At 34.2% G+C, this 13,653-nt stretch overlaps 1 protein-coding gene across 1 annotated transcript; it reads left to right on the forward strand.

The window, feature by feature from the left end:
* Positions 1-9,693: 9,693 nt before the first annotated feature.
* LOC137624773 (uncharacterized) lies at positions 9,694-10,179 on the forward strand. Its single transcript, XM_068355723.1, has one exon. It carries the CDS (start codon positions 9,694-9,696, stop codon positions 10,177-10,179), a length of 486 nt encoding a protein of 161 aa, XP_068211824.1.
* Positions 10,180-13,653: the final 3,474 nt, after the last annotated feature.

The raw sequence follows: 13,653 nt of genomic DNA on the forward strand, positions 1-13,653 counted from the left end.
GACCTATGTGGAGAGGATCAGTCTTATGCTAACAAACAATCATAATTTGAGTTCTGTGATGGGTTAAATAGATATGTATCAAACACTAATTCTATATAGTCTTATTACATCATTCAGCAAACACTGGTCTACAGCTAAGAGAAGGAATTGATATAAAAAGATTATCATCATCTGCACAGATAACAAGACTTTTCAAGACCAAACAAAAACTTCAATATAAAAATGGATGAAAATGGGAAATATAAAAAGGAAGAATGGAAGTCCAAGAAAGTGTTACTTAAGATATACAGCATGAAAAAGTGTTAAAACCGGTATTAAAAACAAAGGATCTTATTATTCAAGTGGTACAATATGCTACCCGATGAGAAATATGACACAGTCTAAAAGCGTGTAGATGAATGAAGCGGTTGATGATGGGAGAGTTTTCTAAAGGGAGATTTAATAAAATGGAGCTGGTTAGAGCATATTTTGTGAAAATTCGTTGAAAAATAATTTCTATTTTTCAAAAATCCTTGCTGAAACTTTAATTTCAAACTTTCTTCACGAATATTCAGACGTTAACCTAAAACATTTTTGCACGTCCCTTCATATCAAAGTGTACTATCATTGGTGAAACAGCTGTCAGATGAATGAATCAAAGAGAGGAACAGAGACAAGGTTTTTGTCTATACTTTTGGTGTGTTTACCTCGATGATTAGGTGCAGTCTTGGGATGTTAGCAAGTATATGTTCATCCATATATATTGGTAATCATGCGCAACAAATACATTGTCTAAAATCTTTATTGTCCTCAGTAACACTATAACGGCACTGGTGAGGAGAAATGTTACTCCAACGGGATCCAGCAATAGGATATCCAGAAGCCTCTCAATATAGGTTGCATTGAGGATCCAACTTTGAATTTATCATAATATTGGGACTGCACTTCCCTGGAAAGGAAAGTGGAACCATAAAAAGGTAACAACAAATAACAGGATGTAGAGCAACTCTAAATGGATACATTTGGAGAAGGGATAATCCTGCCAGTGTGAGATGCATAGGGCTTCTAATGAAGGTCCTTGAAGGATTATTTCTTTGTCCAGAGGAATTTTTTTTTTATTAGAACATCTTATTCGCATAAAGTCCGATCTCTCTACTAGGCAAGCAAGATAATTTGAAGAGTTATTGCAGTTGAAAATTATTGGGTTTGAATATTTGCCCGGATCAAATTAGATATTCATATGTTACAGGCCTGAAGTAAAAAGAACTAATATATCGTGTAGTTTTACCAGTCTCGTTTATTTCTCATACAGTAATTCTCTAACATTCATCACCAATTTTAGGTCACGGGGGAGTAGCAAATACAATTCGGAGAGCTAGAAATGAATTTTATTGGAAAGGTATGAAAAAAGCATAGAATCCTATGTTGAAAGTTGTCATTATAATATATATCATATCCTCCCACGCCTATTGACGCAAAGGGCCTCGGTTAGATTTCGCCAGTCGTCTCTACCTTGCGATTTTATTTCAATACTTCTCCATTCATCATCTCCTACTTCACGCTTCATAATCCTCAGCCATGTAGGCCTGGGTCTTCCAACTCTTCTAGTGCCTTGTGAAGCCCAGCTGAACGTTTGGTGAACTAATCACTATCTACCTATCATCATAATCTCAAATTAAAATGGAGCCCATTTCATAAGTTTCAGTTTAGCAAACAATCTTGTCACTGGAATTCCTCTTTTTCAACACAAGAACATCCACAAGCATACATGGACTTCACCATTTGGCAACTACAAAAATCAAATAGATCATATTGCCATTAATAAAGAGAGAAGGGAGACTCTGAGAAATGTAAGAAGCTATAGAGGTACAGATAGTAGTGATCACCAGCTCCTCATTGCCAATCTAAAATTAAAACTGAAAGCACCCAACAGAAAGGTAGATAGAATAACTATGTTTGATACAAATAAGCTTTTAGAAGAAGAGCACAGATAAACATTTGAAATTGAATGTAGGAATCGATTTGCAGTTTTAGAGACTTTAACAGACGAAGAGCAGACAATTAAAGAAGAATGGCGTGATATTAAGAACATATATCAGTCAGTTGGTAGTGTAGTCTTGGGACACGCAGTTACAAGGAGAAAGCCATACATATCAAATGATACTTGGGGTACTAGAAAAAGTAGACAGACAGAAATTGATTGTTAAAAGTTTTCGAGGAAGTAATGAAAATTACAAGGTAGAGCATAATATATATATATATATATATATATATATATATATATATATATATATATATATATATATATATATATATTACATAAATTAGGTGTAGTGTAGATGTCAATTCAATAATAATAATAATGATAATAATAATAATAATAATAATAATAATTATTATTATTATTATTATTATTATTATTATTATTATTATTATTATTATTATTATTATTATTATTATTATTATTATTATTATTATTACTTGCTAAGCTACAACCCTTAGTTGGTTAAGCAGGCTGCTATAAGCCCAAGGGGCTCCCACAGGGAAAATCCCAGCGAGGATTAATCAGGTGTTTTAAAGCATTTTTGGCACATCTACCGAGATCAAATGCATCAGTGTAATCGAAGAATAGTCTTGATAAGTATATTAAAATTTCTAGAGATGGATAACCCAAACCGTTGGTCTATGATGACCACCGCAGAATAATGAGCGCATTGGTGAGTGTCTTATTCAGTCTTAGGACAAGATCCCCATTGACGAGACGGTGATTTTTACAAAACGTGAATGGTTCTCTGTTTATAACGTAGATTATTTTCGTACACTTGTACCTAACACAAATAAAGACGCATTTGATATCACAGATAAATCCTTAGAAGGCGAGAGGCACTTTTATTCAAGGTTAAAATCTTCACTTTAAGACTCAGCCTCATGAAATACAGTTAGTCGAAAGTGTCTACATTATGAGACAAATAAAGACGATTTGAAATCACAGATAAATCCTTAGAAGGCGAGAGGCACTTTTATTCAAGGTTAAAATCTTCGCTTTAAGACTCAGCCTCATGAAATACAGTTAGTCGAAAGTGTCTACATTATGAGACAAATAAAGACGATTTGAAATCACAGATAAATCCTTAAAGAAGGCGAGAGGCACTTTTATTCAAGGTTAAAATCTTCGCTTTAAGACTCAGCCTCATGAAATACAGTTAGTCGAAAGTGTCTACATTATGAGACAAATAAAGACGATTTGAAATCACAGATAAATCCTTAGAAGGCGAGAGGCACTTTTATTCAAGGTTAAAATCTTCGCTTTAAGACTCAGCCTCATGAAATACAGTTAGTCGAAAGTGTCTACATTATGAGACAAATAAAGACGATTTGAAATCACAGATAAATCCTTAGAAGGCGAGAGGCACTTTTATTCAAGGTTAAAATCTTCGCTTTAAGACTCAGCCTCATGAAATACAGTTAATCGAAAGTGTCTTCATTATTAGACAAATAAAGACAATTTGAAATCACAGATAAATCCTTAAAGAAGGCGAGAGGCACTTTTATTCAAGGTTAAAATCTTCGCTTTAAGACTCAGTCTCATGAAATACAGTTAGTCGAAAGTGTCTACATTATGAGACAAATAAAGACGATTTGAAATCACAGATACATCCTTAGAAGGCGAGAGGCACTTTTATTCAAGGTTAAAATCTTCGCTTTAAGACTCAGCCTCATGAAATACAGTTAATCGAAAGTGTCTTCATTATTAGACAAATAAAGACGATTTGAAATCACAGATAAATCCTTAGAAGGCGAGAGGCACTTTCATTCAAGGTTAAAATCTTCACTTTAAGACTCAGCCTCATGAAATACAGTTAATTGAAAGTGTCTACATTATTAGACAAATAAAGACGATTTGAAATCACAAGTATAAATACTTAAAGAAGCCGAAAGGCACTTTTATTCAAGGTTAAAATATCTTTGCTTTAAACCTCGGCCTCATAAAATACAGTTAGTCGAACGTGTCTACAATAAGAGATTACACAGAAAATACCATAAGCTACAGTAAATCTTAATTGGGTCGTTTCGTGTTTTACTCTTTAACAATGATCAAATCATCACAAGAAGTATAAATCAGGGGAATATGTACGAAGTGTATGCAAGTGTCGTGAAAGTGGCGCCAGAGAATCAGCTGAAACAGACAGATAACAAGAATGTTTGTCAACTGTATACAGTATTTAACGACATCGATTTGGAAGCTGATGAATTTGCAAATGGAGTAGACATCGTGTATCAGCATAGCTTGAATCTAATTGCTTACAGCTACAGCTTCAGACTCAGAGATCCGTAGTTGAGAGAGAGAGAGAGAGAGAGAGAGAGAGAGAGAGAGAGAGAGAGAGAGAGAGAGAGAGAGAGAGAGAGAGAGAGAGAGAGAGAACATGCGTCGAGATATTGCCTTAACGAAATGTACTTACATCTGATCAGAGCTTATGAACTTGCGTATAATATACTTATTGTAATAAATCAAATTCATATTATCTTAGTCACAGGAGAAATATTACCCTTATTTTCAAAACCTTTAGACTTCTTACAAATTGAAAAAAAAAAAAAAAAAAAAAAAAAAAAAAAAAAAAAAAAAAAAAAAAAAAAAAAAAAACTACACGAGACAGTTCCACTTCTTATAGCTCCGATTGAAATAAACTAAGATTTTATTATGTCTACAGTAACAATCAAACGGTTAAAATGTATTAGAACATACATCTTATTTGTTGATAAACAATTCAATGACAACCAAAGATTCACAAAACCTCTTAGGAAAGAAAGGAAAAAAAAGATTTGTTGCAATAATTAAGGACGAGAACTTTGCTGTCGCTATGCTTGATTTGCGTCATTGTAAATAAGGTTGCAATTTATTTGTAAACTTCTATATGACGCGTAGCAAATCTCGTCATCCCATGACAGCGCATTTTCAATGTATGGGAATGTCAAAAAAAAAAAAAAAAAAAAAAAAAAAAAAAAAAAAAAAAGTTTAGTATTTCGACAGAAGTTATTAATATCGAATAAATTCCACAGGTAATTAAACACATGTAAAGATCTGTAAATCACTTAGTGTTAATAGAAAAAAATATCTTAGTGTATAAATGCTCCCAGTACTTTAGCAAGATGTTCATTGCAAGGTGATGAATTTAAGTTAATAAGCAAAAAAAAAAAAAAAAAAAAAAAAAAAAAAAAAAAAAAAAAAAAAAAAAAAAAAAAAAGTAACCACACTAAAATTTTATTATGTCTACAGTAACAATCAAACGATTATAATACATTAGGACATACATCTTATTTGTTGATAAACAATTCAATGACAACCAAAGATTCACAAAACTTCTTAGGAGAGAAAGGAAAAAAAAAGATTTATTGCAGTAATTAAGGACGAGAACTTTGCTGTCGCTATGCCTGATTTATGTCAATGTAAATAAGGTTGCGATTTATTTGTAAACTTCTATATGATGAGCAGCAAAGCTCGTCATCTCATGACTGTGCATTTTGAATATATAGGAATCTCAAAAAAAAAAAAAAAAAAAAAAAAAAAAAAAAAAAAAAATGAATAAAAAAAAAAAAAAATAAAAAGTTTAGTATTTCGACAAAGAGGTCATCAATATGGATCAATATCGAATAAATTCCACAGGTAATTAAACACACGTAAAGATCTGTAAATCACTTAGTGTTAAAAGAAAAAATACCTTAATGTATAAATTCTCCCAGTACTTTAGCAAGATGTTCATTGCAAGGTGATGAATTTAAGTTAATAAGCCAAAAAAAAAAAGAATAAATAAATACAGTAATCACCGAGTGATAATTTCCCATACCCCAATATCTGATACGGCGTCAATGACCTTAGATGTCAGGATGCCAGAAAACCTAAAATCAATCAATCAATCAACCCGTATTTTGATAAGGGGATGAATAAGGAAAGGCCCAGAGTTTCATTCTTCGTTATTGCATCTCAATGTGTCATATTTAGAAGTTTTCAGTCATGTCACACTTACTGCACACTACTAGAATCACAAGTAGATTTGCATTCGTCTCATACCTCCAATACTACGCAGTACTCTAGAAGTTTTATTCCAGCTGTTACCAAGTTGTGGAATGATCTTCCTAATTGGGTTGTTGAATCAGTAGAACTTCAAAAGTTCAAAGTTGGAGCAAATGCTTTTTTGTTGACCAGGCGGACATGAGTCTTTTTATAGTTTATATATGACATATTTGTTGTTGACGTTGTTAATAGGTTATATATGATATATCTCTTTTGACATTACTTTTTTTAGAATGATTTATTGTTAATTTGTTCTCTTCAGTTATTTATTTCCTTATTTCCTTTCCTCACTGGGCTATTTTTCCCTGTTGGAGCCCCTGGGCTTATAGCATCTTGCTTTTCCAATTAGGGTTGTAGCTTGGATAGTAATAATAATAATAATAATATATGACATATTTGTTTTTGACGTTGTTAATAGTTTATATATGACATATCTCTTTTGACATTACTTTTTTTAGAATGATCTATTGTTAATTTGTTCTCTTCAGTTATTTATTTCCTTATTTCCTTTCCTCACTGGGCTATTTTTCCCTATTGGAGCCCCTGGGCTTATAGCATCTTGCTTTTCCAATTAGGGTTGTAGCTTGGATAGTAATAATAATAATTTCCGCAATAGTAAAACTGAGAACGATGAATATCACTCTTCACCGTAAACCCCAGAATGGGGATGCTAACACAGTAATAGATTTAGGACAAATTGCTTGAGGGTACACTCGGGCACGCAGTTCTGTCCTGTTCCTCTTCCTCTTATTTTGTTAAAGTTTTTAGAGTCTATGAATGAGATATCTATTTTAACGTTGTTGTTCTAACTAAAAGTTTTATTTTTCCTTGTTTCCTTTCCTCACTGAGCTATTTTCCCTGTTGGAGCCCATGGGCTTATAACATCCTGATTTTCCAATTAGGGTTGTAGCTTAGCAAGTAATAATAATATAGTAATAATAATAATTGTTTATGTTAACTACTTGTTTAGTTGTTTGTGTACATACTGCTATCTGAAAACAGCTTAACTACTTTACTGTAAATATCCAGTCTATTGTAACATTACTCATATGATATTTATCTTTTGTTTACTATAACTATAAAACTAAATAAGTTAGTCAGTGTATATAAAGATTCTGAAGGATTAGGAATAAAGCACAGCACGCAGTTTCTTGAGTTTTATATTTCTTAAAAAAAAAAAAAAAAAAAAAAAAAAAAAAAAAAAAAAAAAAAAAAAAAAAAAACACCTATTGCTACAAAACGTGTTTTCCTGAAGAAAATGGCTGAATCTGTGTTTCGTTTGCCTCCACCATTAGACCCCTTGGATGATAATCTTGCTGATACTTTCAAAAAATGGAGGAGACAAGTGGACATCTACATGACAGCAAGCGGAGCTCGTTCTAAACCCAAGAAAACGAAGCTTGCAATTACACTCCATTGCACAGGACCACAAATGGTAGAAATATTTGACCAGTTTAATTTTGAAACAGAGGAGCAAAAAGATAATCCTGATGATGTAATTAGATTAGAAGAGTATTGTTGTCCTTGTACCAGGGAAGTGTTACAGTCCTTCAGGTTTTGGAAAATTTCATACAAAAAGCCATTTAATTCATTTTTGATAGAACTCAAGGTTCAGGCCGATAAATTTAATTTTCAAGAAAAAGAGCGAATGATAAGGGATAAAATTGTGTTTTCAGTAACAGGGAAACTACAGGAGCTGCTACTTCGAGAAAAAAAAAAAACTTAAATTTAGAAAAAGCTGTCGAGATATGTTTGGCTTATGAAGCAACCGTTAATTGTGCTAAAGAGATGTGCGAAGTTGGTTCTGAGAATGTTAATAAGGTGAACAATTGGATAACCAAAACTACAGATGGTTCCTTTAATAAGGATTTTACGGACTCAAAAAATATGGACAGGTATGCCGTGAAGTGTCGATTTTGTGGGTATAAGCATGAATTTGAAAAATCAAAATGCCCAACATGGGGAAAAAATCTGTGAAGCATGTAAAGGAAGAAACCATTTCAAGGGTGTGTAAGAAAACGTTAAAATTGTTAGAGAAGAACGAAGAGGCATATGAAGGCTACGATCATTAAATGTGGATGACACCGGTTGCAATGAAAAATTCAAATAGATTAACTGCATTATACTAATTGTAAACGATACCGAGGTTAGATTTCATTTGGATACGGGTGCTGATGTGAATGCATTATGTCAAAAGGGATCAAGTGCGACCAACGTTCCAAGCTTTCGCCCATTGGCGAGACGACATTAAATGTGAAGAACCCCAAAAATTATGAAATTAGAAGTGTAACCTTCATTGTGGTTTCAAATGACCTAATGTGTTTACTTGAGTCAAAGACATGTCAAGAGATGGGATTCGTGTTTGTCAATGGTAAAGCATTTGTATCAAAAATTGACATAGACCATGAGATGAGCGACCTTAGTGATCTTGGAGAGGTTAAACTTAATGTAGATTTTACATTACCAGCAAGAATATTACAGTGTCGACGTTTACCCATTGCATTAAAATCAAAGGGTCTAAAAGTTACATTCTCTTGTGAAAAGATGAGTTTTGATTCCAGAGACTGAACCAACTGACTGGGTTAGTCAAATGGCAGTCGTTCAAAAAACAAATGGAAAGTTAAGAATATATGTCGATCCTCAGTCACTCAACAAAGCTCTTAAAAGGGAATATTACAAATTACCAATTTTGGAGGATATACTGCCTAGTCTAAAACATGCCAAGATATTTAGCAAACTGGATGTTCAAGAAGCTTTTTTGGCATATACGACTTGATGAAGAATCCAGCAAGTTAACAACAATGATTACCCCCTTTGGTAGATATCGATGGGCTCGTCTACCTTTCGGGCTGAAGGTGAGCAGTGAAATATGTCAGCGAAAATTAAATGAGGCATTGGAGGGGCTTCGGGGTGTATACTGTGTAGCTGATGATATTGTGGTCGTTGGTTTTGGAAATGAGGAACACGACGCAATGCGTGATCACGAACAAAATCTTCAGTCACTACAGAAGTGTGGTCAAGAAAAAAAGATCAAACTAAATGAAGATAAATCTGTTTATAGAAAAAAGGAAATCGGGTTCATGGGACATAGTTTAACATCATTCGTTGTGACGGTTGATGAAAATAAGGTAAAGGCCATTAAAGAAATGCCTGCCCCTACCGATATTTCAGGAATTCGGAGGTTTTGTGGAATGGTGCAATATCTATCAAGGTTTTTACCCAATCTGGTTGATGATTTAGAACCTATCCGAGAGCTGACAAGTAAGAACTCAAAGATTGAATGGAATGATGAGTGCACTCGCGCTTTCTCAGTGATCAAAGAAAAGGTCACCTGTACACCATTTCTAGCTTATTTTGATCAAAGTAAGGAGCTTGTATTGCAGGTTGACAGCAGCAAGGATGGTATTGGTGCAGTCATTAAGCAGGAAGGACGTCCAATAGGATACGCATCAAGGACCTTAGCTAGAAACGAACGTAACTGGGCTCAGATTGAAAAGGAAGTTCTTGCTCTGGTTTTTAGTTTAGAGAGATTTGACCAGTATACTTTTGGGTGACGTGTTATTGTTCATAATGACCATAAGCCTCTTTACTCTATTCTCGAAAAGCCATTAAGTCAAGCTCCAATGCGTTTACAAGTTTTAATGATGAGGTTGAACCGGTACGACTTCGAATATCAGTACAAAAGCGGAAAAAGCCTATTGTTACCCGATACCCTTAGCAGGGCCTGCCCAAAAGAGGAAAATAGAGACACATTGGTAAGGATGATATTCACAGAAAAATTACCCAGATTCAATTTTAAAGGAAGTAAGAGACGCCACCACAAAATCAAGGAAGAATGGCCTGATCGCAAAGACAAAATTCCGGAAGTATTAAAGCCTTACTTCGATTTTAGAGATTCCATGAGTTACCAAGACGGCATCATTCTAAAGGGAACTTGTATACTGATTCCTAGTAAACTACGAGATTCAATCAAAACGAAACTTCGTGTAACTCATCTTGGTTACGATAGCATGAAGCGACGAGCAAGAGATGCAATATTTTGGCCAGGGATGTCGAAAGAAATAAAGAAAATGGTCAATTCATGTGACATTTTCCAGCAGTATAACCTCGAAACCAGAAGGAATCGTTGATGGATGTTGATGACGGAGGAAGACCCTGGAATAAAATTGGATTAGATTTGTTTGAGATTGTTGGAAGAAATTATTTAAGTCATTGTTGATTATTATTCCTCATTCACTGAATAGAGTTTCTAACGTCAACAACTTCAAATCATGTGATAGCGATAATCAAGAGGTTTGCTAGATACAGTATTCCTACCCAATTAGTGTCCGATGGAGGACCACAATTCAGCTCGTTTCAGTTTAAAGTTTTTGTTAGAGTGGGGTACAGAGCACAGGATGTCATCTCCGGGACATCATCAAGGAAATGGGAAGGCTGAAGCGGCAGTTAAAATAGTAAAAAATATGATGAAGAAAACGCAAGCAGACGGAAAAGATCAATATTTGGCGTTACTAGAACTGAGAAATACACCACGTCAAGACTGACTTAAGTCCGGCTCAGATGATGTTCGGACGTAAATTAAGGTCGATAATTCCTGAAATTATGAACAATGACAATCCAGTTTCTCAAAAAAGGGAAACCCGGAGAGAATCCATAAAGAAATATTATGATAAAACTGCAAGAGATATGACACCATTAAATGAGGGGCAACCTGTATATTATCAAAATCCAGACAAGAATTGTTGGGAAAAGGGGCTCATTAGCCATGCACAAGGAAACCGATCCTATATAATTGAAGGAAAGGAAGGAGGAATTTATAGAAGAAATAAATTCATATCCGTCCAACTACACAGGATTCACCGGCAATACCAGAAATGGAAGAAACTAGTAAATTGAGGGAAACCAACGTTAAGGATGAACAAACAAGCTATCATCCTATTTGCGACATGCCTAAACTGCCAAGATCAGCTAATCTGCAAGAAAAGATGAAGGGCGAATAATCTATTGTTTTATTATTTTATTGTTTACAATGTATTCTACTTGTTCCTTATTTTATGTTGTATCAATTTGTTTAGTTTCTTATTTTTGTCAAAACCCAAAGAACGGGGGATGTTTATGTTAACTACTTGTTTAGTTGTTTGTGTACATACTGTTATCTAAAAACAACTTAACTACTTTAATAATAATAATAATAATACTAATAATAATAATAATAATAATAATAATAATAATAATAATAATAATAATAATAATAATAATAAAGGTCAGCTACAGTTGAAGAATCAACTCTAGTTCCTATAGAAGGTGGGTGCCAGTCACTAAAGGTGCCAAAGGTAAGAGTAAGGGAATCTCTCAAAATCCTGCCAAAGAGGTACAGTTGGACACAGGATATTCCTGGTACACCTTGCTCTGAGGAAATGCACCCTGTCAGTCCATTACTGCGCAGTGAGTATCCAGAGATATGGACAGAGATAGCAGGCGTGGGGTGGGGTTGGGGGGCTAAATACAGGAACTCGTTACGCAGTAAGGGTGTGACAGGGTACACTTCCTCAGAGCATGGTTTGCCAGGAATTCCTGTGGTCAACTGTACGTACGTAAAACTAATAGCCAGCCACATTGTAGTCTGAAAGACATGATGATTTTATAGAGTCCACATATGTAATCATTTTCTATGATGTGATTTAATGTTACAGAGCTCGAGCCGCGACAGTAGTGCTGTAGACAGCACATGTGGATATACAGGGCAATCGTGCACCCATAATTTTATTCTTCTTCCTAGGAAGTGACGTAGTGTATTGTGTCAACCTATCAAAATTTGTTTATCAATTTTGAGTTATCAAATATTTCTACATTTTAAATCTTTCCACTGAAATTTAATTCTAGCATTCAACCAATGTAGCCCAGACAAAGAATCAGAGAAAAAAGTTATTTGAAACACGAGTCGACACCAAATATTCAACGGGGAAATTTAAATGAAGGCTGTCTTACTCTGAAACATAACTAGGGCTCAGCTTTTATGGAGTCATTGTCTTCGGTTTTTAGACGACACTAAGACATAAACTTATTGTGAACAAAGAAACATGCCTAAAACCAGTATTCAGAAGAGGCAAAAAATGGATGACCCGGTTGGATTAGAAGAAGTCGCTCCAATGAAGTAACAAGTTCAAAAACTAGTGATAGGACGAGTACTTGGAATCGGAATCGAGAATAAAAAATATCGTTACTTTTTAAGGTATCGAAATCGGAGAATTTCAATCTACTTTCCGATCATGAAAACGATTCTTTGGAATTGGTATTTATGCAACTTAAATTTCTATTACAGGTAATAATAAAAAGTAAATATTTTGTTTGACAACTTTAAAGTATCAGTCTGATCTATAGTATCATTATTTCTAAAGAAGAAGTTGTGAACATTTACAGAAATAAGAAAGTGCAACGCTAAATGGTTGTGTCAAGAATGAATGAGAACAGGAAGAGTTTGATATTTGACTAACAGACTTCAGTCTCGCGTAGAGTTGCAACTTTGGCTGCTGTGGCGCATGATTTTCTTTTTATAAAATCTTTGCTACTCAAACATTGTAATTTAAACATACACCAAATAGTCTGGCCTATTCTTTACAGATTCTCCTCTCTCCTCATACACCTGAACACACTGAGATGACCAAACAATTCTTCTTCACTCAAGGGGTTACCCACTGCACTGTAATTGTTCAGTGGCTAATTTCCTCTTGATAAGGGTAGAAGAGACTCTTTAGCTATGGTCAGAAGCTCTTCTAGGATAAAGAGACTCCAAAATTAAACCACTGTTCTCTAGTCTTGGGTAGTGCCATAGCCTCTGTACCATGGTCTTCCACTGTCTTAGGGTTAGAATTCTCTTGCTTAAGGGTACACTTGGGCAAACTATTCTATCTGATTTCTCTTTCTCTGGTTTTGTTAAAGTTTTTACAGTTTAAACAGTATAGGAAATATTTATCTAAATGTTACTGTTCTTAAAATATTTTATTTTTCTTTGCTTCCTTTCCTCACTGGGCTTATAGCATCCTGCTTTCCCAACTAAGGTTATAGCTTAGCAAGTAATAATAATAATAATAATAATAATAATAATAATAATAATCATGTTATACCTACTCCCATGTTATGTGTGTTAGCTATTCCAAGAACGTCAAGGTCAAACTTTTATCTAGGGCACATTTTAGAATTTTGGATCTGCCAACCATTAAAAAAATAAACTATCATTAGGACACGTTCGAATGAGATCAGGTTCTTTTGAAGAGACATACTACAATCACTCTGACCTACCTTAAGATATTGCCACCACTATTTGTAAACATGTAAGGAGTAACTTCTAGTCTCGATATTTCCCAATAAGAAGTAACTCGAGATAGATGCTCGCTCTTTCAAAATCTCAAATGTTTTTAATAGTTCTATATTGGTGGGTATTATATATGCTTTTATCTCACCATCCAAAATGCAAATGTGCTCTACTCTTTACCAATTTTTTTGAAAAATTTCATTACCGAATCTTTTTCATATGTATGATGCTAGTCTGTGTGCATAAATAAATAGGTATCAAAATACACACACACACACACACACACACACAC

This window comes from Palaemon carinicauda, chromosome 31 (genome assembly GCF_036898095.1).
Source record: "Palaemon carinicauda isolate YSFRI2023 chromosome 31, ASM3689809v2, whole genome shotgun sequence".
In the NCBI taxonomy this organism is placed as follows: domain Eukaryota; kingdom Metazoa; phylum Arthropoda; class Malacostraca; order Decapoda; family Palaemonidae; genus Palaemon; species Palaemon carinicauda.